This window comes from Bombus fervidus, chromosome 11 (genome assembly GCF_041682495.2).
Source record: "Bombus fervidus isolate BK054 chromosome 11, iyBomFerv1, whole genome shotgun sequence".
Taxonomy (NCBI): domain Eukaryota; kingdom Metazoa; phylum Arthropoda; class Insecta; order Hymenoptera; family Apidae; genus Bombus; species Bombus fervidus.
This window is the reverse complement of record NC_091527.1, coordinates 2,180,537-2,187,562: the sequence shown is the minus strand read 5'-3', so window position 1 is coordinate 2,187,562 and position 7,026 is coordinate 2,180,537. Positions and strand designations below refer to the sequence as shown.

General features: G+C 36.1%; 1 protein-coding gene and 1 long non-coding RNA gene across 2 annotated transcripts; one reads left to right on the top strand and one right to left on the bottom strand.

Annotated features, from left to right (window-relative positions):
• Nucleotides 1-540: 540 nt before the first annotated feature.
• LOC139992172 (uncharacterized) lies at nucleotides 541-3,673 on the top strand. Its single transcript, XR_011801038.1, has 2 exons — nucleotides 541-2,328; nucleotides 3,069-3,673. It is a non-coding gene; the product is annotated as an uncharacterized lncRNA (long non-coding RNA).
• A 2,098-nt stretch (nucleotides 3,674-5,771) lies between these two features.
• Rrp46 (exosome complex component Rrp46) lies at nucleotides 5,772-6,946 on the bottom strand. The gene is made up of 5 exons (XM_072012445.1): nucleotides 6,751-6,946; nucleotides 6,579-6,692; nucleotides 6,367-6,488; nucleotides 6,152-6,295; nucleotides 5,772-6,080 (listed from the first exon to the last, which is right to left on the bottom strand). The coding sequence occupies exons 1-5, from the start codon at nucleotides 6,848-6,850 to the stop codon at nucleotides 5,898-5,900; spliced, it is 663 nt and encodes a 220-aa protein (XP_071868546.1). The 5' UTR covers nucleotides 6,851-6,946; the 3' UTR covers nucleotides 5,772-5,897.
• Between the last annotated feature and the right edge of the window lie 80 nt (nucleotides 6,947-7,026).

The window sequence follows — 7,026 nt, the reverse complement described above, 5'->3', positions numbered from 1 at the left end:
ACTTATAATCTATTACTATAAAGAAATAAAACCATTTTAGTAATCTGTCTAAATTAATATACTAACAATAAATAAACCATTTAATATATCTACGTATTACATATATAAAATATTTAGAAATTGATATGCTACCTTCTGTCCTACACATATCCGGCAGAGCAAACAATTTAAAAAGATGAATTTTCAAAGAAAATTGTGAAACGAAACGTGATCGTTCTCGATTTCCTCGGTGATAATATCTTCATGTTCGGCTAATTGATTTGTAAGAAAGATCATAACGAGCCAAGGAATTCCATCCGCGCGAGAGCAACGCTATACTATACCGATAATTGCAGAGTTTCCCGGCGGGACCCGCGTTCGCGCAATTATCCCGGCTCTCTTTCGCCGCGCGAAGATCTATAGGACAGTTGACGCGGTCTCGAAGGCGAAATACAATCGCGCTGGCGGCCAGAGCTCGCAGCCGGCAATTACATACGATTCGCGTAATCGTAAAACGAAACGTTAAGTACGGAACTGTAATTTCCCAGTTGCGAGGCGAAAACGTTGCCGAGTAACGCGGCGTAAATCAACCGCTACGCCGCCGCCTAGACGGAACGACGCGGAGGGAAACTCGAGTGGCCGTGTGCATCCTAATAATTGCTCGTGTCCACGCTGGAAATAATTCACTTCGACTTCACAGATGCCGTTTCTCCGTCTCGTATATCTTACAGATTCTATTGAGTCGATGCGTTTAAGTAACCACCGTGTGGAAGATTCCACGCGAACCGATCACTTGTTCAGGGATACAGTTGTTCGATTAAGCCTCGTTCCGATTAGTCGTGTTAGATGAATTCTTACAACTTAATATCCAGCTTGTGTTTATACACGTTAATTGATTTAAAATTTGGCTGAATTCAAGTCACCCGACTTTAAGTAGGTACATGCCTATATATTGAACGATGGATACCTAAAATCGCATTGAAAGGGATGATGTTTACACGAAACTAACACTAATAGTACAATAGCAATTATTATTCGTTTCGTATTAAGAAATAATTGAAAAAATCTCAAGTTCATACATATATCTCAACTTTGTATCTTTTTCTATAAGATCTTTTCTATGGTCCTATTACGTCCCAATTACGTCCCAAATCATTCTGTTGCGAAATGAACGCAGGAGAAGCATTTAAAAATGATGATAGAGAATAAACGATTCTGGCAAGAATATAAGATAAATAATAGTCCCGGAAATACTATATAACCTATCATGCCGCAGTATTGGATCAGATTTCCGTAGGATTAAGAATATTCTGTATATAATAATTATACGTACGGTTTGTATAGAATATCGAACTAAATGAACCAAAGAACGCTAAGACTTGGTGAACCAAGGAGTGTTCATAAACTACGGAGATCAACGCTACCGTGACACGATCGGTTCTTGTACCGAAGCGAAAAGGGTCGGCTGGCGGTCAAGATACCAGCTGTATTACGTCACCGGTCACACAGGTGCGCGATCGGCTACCCCCGAAGAAGAAGAAGGTGGCCGAGCAGAAAGAGGAGCTACAAAGAAGCGCGACTGCGAGAAGTGTAACGCGAGCGCGAACGAGAAGAACAAGGTACGCGTACCAGATAGAGGGAGCGAGGTGAAGGAAGAAAAATGAAACAAAAAGAATGAAAAAAGAACGAAAGAAAGAAGGAGAAGAATAGAAACGACAAGAAAACGAGAACGCGACGTTGGTTGCGAAGGAGGAGAGCAAGCGAGCGAGCGGAAGAGAAGCTTGGAGAACGTAAAAAGACAGAGACCATGGCGCTCCGCCCCAGGTATACGAGCAACATGGCCGCTGAGGGACGGATTGGCGGAGGCCAGCCACGATACCGACGTCGTCGTGACGCCCGCGCTTCACTCACCTCGCCTCAAACTCAACGGTCTTCGTTCCTATCGGCCCCTACGGCACTCCTCCGCTTGAAACGGTCGCCGCCCACCCTACTTTGCTCTCCCCCCTTAGCTGTTCACTCCCTCCCCTTTTATTTCATGCTACGCGTTTCTCTGTCCCTCTTCCTGTCCCTTTTCTTCCCCTTATTCCTCTCCTTTCGTCTTTCGCATCGTTATCCTCCTTACTCTACTCGTTTTGTCGAGGCTAGCTGTCTCTTTCCTTTTCGAGATCTCCTTCGTAGGCATCACTCTCTCCACTGTCACCCACGTTGCACGATACGCTATATAGTACACATACGATACACTCATACGCAACTAACATGCACGGTTAATCGCTGTAAGCTCGTCGATGATACGGATAATCGCGTAGGAAGACTCCCGACAAGGTTGAAAACCGTCAAACAAGGACGTTGGTAAGGATTTTTTACGTGTCAGTTAGTTGCTCTTTGCCTCTCTAGAAAAGGTCTAAGATACTCGAAACGATAACCAGAATCGCGGATAGACCTCATTATCCTGTACGTTAAGGGAACCGTTTGTTGCCGGTTTAGAAACGGAGAACGAACGTACAAACACGGCTGAATTTCAGTCACGGTAGCATAGTTACTTTCGAGCAGGTTTGCTTCGAACTCTGACGGAATTACAAATGATAATTGGCCAACTGGCAATTATCAAAGTCGGAGGACGGATCTGGGAAATATCACAGAGAACGATCATTTTCGTACGAAGATGGTCGCAATTGCATTCCCGCGTAATTGGTTGCCATTCGTTTTTAATAGCGCCGCGCTACGGCGATAGGTCGAAATGTAGTACCACGTGCGCGGATGCAAATTCGCCGGACACGATATCGATATGCACATTTATTCTACCATATTATATAACTTTATTTATTCCACAATGTCACGTTTGCTACACGCCACACTGGCTTTAACGAAGCAACATGCATAACCGATGCATATCTACTCTTGCATGGTAATGCAAAGATTATCGGAGAAGTCTATTTGTATGCATTGTTTCGAAATTGCGCGAATATGATCGATTACTTGAAATATTATATAAAATTCAAACTCCTGCGATAATATGACTATTGTAATTGAATTATTTCTACAAACGTGGTATTTTACAAATAGGTACATATATACATTATTTTTTACAGATAAATATATATACATATGCATAGGTTATAAGTATCTATGTGTCTATGCATACTATAACCTTAAATCGTCTACTGCACGGTTCCCCTGAAAGCGGCCACAGAAATTAACGCAACCGAAATGATTGACACAGCTGAGTCAGCGATTCGTCACGACACTCAAGCTATCACGATGGAAGAGGGAAGTAACGAAACACTTGTATAATAATTCATTGTATCCAGTAGACAAGATGGCAACGAAAGAAAAGTCGTTGCTGTTATTAGAGAAGCATATACACGGTTCGTTAAAACTGCACGAAAATTTACTATAATTGCAATCTAAGAAACGCCGATTGTTATGGCGTAAGTTAATGGGCTGCGATGATAAATGACCGCGAAACTTAAAGTTATATTGCTAGGGCGACGAAGGAAGTTGAGAAGCTACCTGTTGATTTGAATTTGCTTCTTGATATTTATGCATTACAGGGAAATATTACACGAAAATGTCTGGTGAGGCGATAACATAACTCTGAACATATTAATGCAATTGCATGCGTTTGAGATATAAGAAAGATCATGCAGGTATGTAATTATATGTAATTAAATAATAAATTGATTAGACGAACCTATCTCCTCGGAAATTGATTGAATTTGAAGTATGACGGTTAGAAGTACTTCCCAAATGATACTAACGCTGATCTGAAAATAGAAATAAGTACATCGTAATAAGGAATTACATTGCAAAAAATGATAACAGAAAAATGATTAACTAGATTGTTTACTGTGCTCGTTGTATAGTAAAAACTGAATTATGATTTATGACACGACAACAAGACGAAAACGAAATTTTCTTTAAACGTAACAAACTACAAACCGCGAATAAGAATTCGTCACTAAAGTTACAACTAGAGTGCAGCACTTTACAGAGAAATTATTGGAGCCATCTGCAGTTATTGTATTTAACTAAACGTTAATTTCAAACGAAAGTTTGTAGGAATAGGGTGTTAAAGTCTTGTAATATTTTATGTACACTAATAATTAATATTATAAAAATATTACAAAAGATATTATAAAAAGTATTACAAAAATATAGCATTAAAAATTAGTCAGAATAAAGTTCTTATTCTGTGATATTATATCCACAGAGAAATTCCGCTACATGTTCTGTAACACCGACCATAAAACAGAGGTTTTATTACGCCCTCTATAGTTTATAACATTATGTCGAATGTAATTCATTTGAACGCGCTTCGTTTATTTATACAAAATTTTAATAAAATAAACGTTTGGTGATTAAATTTACTTCTCTAGACGTGAACTATTATCATATGAAGAAGAAATCATAAATAGTAAGAAGAATAAGTACGCTTTTATCATATGAACTTCAATTATATGAATTACGAATTCATCCCGCGATAAATTCAAATAAATGGAATTCTATTGTATACTCAATTCAAACATGAAAATTGGTAAAATTTGAAACAAAGTCAAGGTATTGAAGAAGTGGATATAACATGAAGTACTTTCTCGTATTCAACAATTTACAGAGGTTTGGTATTAATTTATAACATTTAAGCCATTAATTTATGACATCCAAGCAAATTTGAGCATTTAATGGAGTTCAATCTTTTTTTATTATAGATTTTGCATAACCTTCACTTCCACCATAGGATACGATATTTGAGGGACGCCCTTTTCTGAACAGAGGTAATATTAATGACGATATCCTTCGCGTCTAATGGTGAGTTGCATGCAACTTTTATTCTTCCAGTCACCCAATCATGTCGTAGGGCGAATAGTCTGAATCGACACGGGTGATTGATTAGATAACATAATTCTTTTACCTGCGAATAATAATATTTTATATTTTATTTATCAATTCAGATAGAGTTAATCATTAATAAAACAATGGTCGCTAGGCACCGTCAGTTAATTTTAAGTAAATGTTACGTTAATTAGAATGTAAAAGTTGTATGTCAAACTCGAATGTTGGAGGCGTTTCAGAACCTCCCTCTAGTACAAGCTTTTCGCATCTGGATGGTATGTCTAAGAACTGAAGGATGATTGTGTTGGTTTGCTTGATTCTTGCCATTTTTCCAAATCTAGTGTTAGGTAGACAAGTAGCATACCTTCTGGTGTAAGTGTTAATTATAAATGGGTAAGATCAGACAGTCTCCGATCAGGTAGGCGCGTTATAGCGTGTCCAACCTGTCTCTGGAATTCAAATTTAAGAAATCGACAGTGAAACTGGCACGAGTAGAAAATACAACTTGTCTCTAGTTTCGCTTATCGATTTTTCAAATTCATTATCACGGTCGTGGTCACAAGATGGATTTCAAAACGAACTTGAGATTTTATAATTATGTATGGGCATTATAATTGTTTGCACGTATGTATGTGAGATAATGGTTAACCATGGTTTTTTTTTTGTAATTAGAGACTTTCAAGACTAAATTTAGAAGAGACCCGACAAATTTAATGCAATGAAATGATAGTTGTGTTTGTTTTAGTGTTACGAATAACAAAATATCACGATTGTTTCTAGAACTTTTTGATTGTTACTTGCCACAATTTATTTACTTATAATTTTTCCCTAAATAAATAATAAATAAATAAATAATTTTTTGTATTTTTTATATTTAAAGTTGATATTTGACAAAATTGATATCATTTTGATTAAGGTTAAGATTGAGATTGAGTATTTTGATTTTATCTTATTTGATTTTTAATTGACTTAATAGATCATTAAATCGATTTTTTTGCATGTGGTAAAAAGATGATAATGGCAAGTTACTTGATCCTGACAGAAGTATTTAAAACATGTTTTGCAAACAATATATATATATATATATATTATATCACATTTGCATACTTTTTTACAAGATTTCTATAGAAATCAAATACATATTGACTAACTTGTTTACATTTTTCCATTGCTTCCAAAAATTCTGTCTCCGTAAAACAACCAACAGTATTACAACATATAACATCTTTTTTCATACTATCAAATGCAAATGTAAATTCTGCTCTAGCTTCCTAAAATGGATAGATAATTCGTTAAATATCTCAATTTTTCCCTGAAAGTATATAAATATTCCTTTAAATACCTGTAATTGAGTACTATCAGGATCTAGTATAATATTTTCAGTGCCTTCCTGTATCATACAATTCACTGCTGCAATAGTAAATTTCATTGGAATACCAGCATTAATAAGTGCCAAGCATGCTGCATTTATTGTACAGGCTAATATCTAAAATTTATTCATATTTATTAATATATAGTATAAGTGGTTTTATACTAAGAATGTAAAGAAGATCATACCCCACCAGAATCTTCTAATTCTTGTATATTAATGCATATAGCAGTTGCTGGATGGAAAGTAACAATTATTGCAGCTTCACAAGTTTCCTTGATATACATTTCTGTCATTCTGTCATCCACCTCTTGAAAAATTAATAATGTATTAATATCATTATATTGTAGAGCAATTAAATCAGCTTTAATTCAAGAATTAAAAATTTTGTTTCACTTACTTGCTGGACCTTTGATAGGACTGTATGATACTTCGACTGATGCTTTATCATAAATCATTTTTTGTGGTTTTGCTTCTATCGGTCCATATATTCCAGCAACTACAGCAGTGTTTCCTAAAATATATAAAATGTTATTAATAAATAATGATAGTGATAATTAATGTTAACCTACCTTGCATTAGCATTGCCGATCCATCAGGCATTGAAAGTTGGTTTAATTCACAATTCATTGGTCGTAATCTAAATTCACCTTCCGACGTTTCTTCAGACATGTTCGCGTTTCACAATTAAAAAGCATATGTTGTTTAATTATACTTGGCGGGAAATTCGTGGTTTAGAGGTTATGATATGATATAGAACAATATATATATGTAGCACGTGTCACAGAAATTCCAATTAAACGTTTAGGAAACAAAATTCCCTAGGAAGGAATTTCTATCTTACCGAT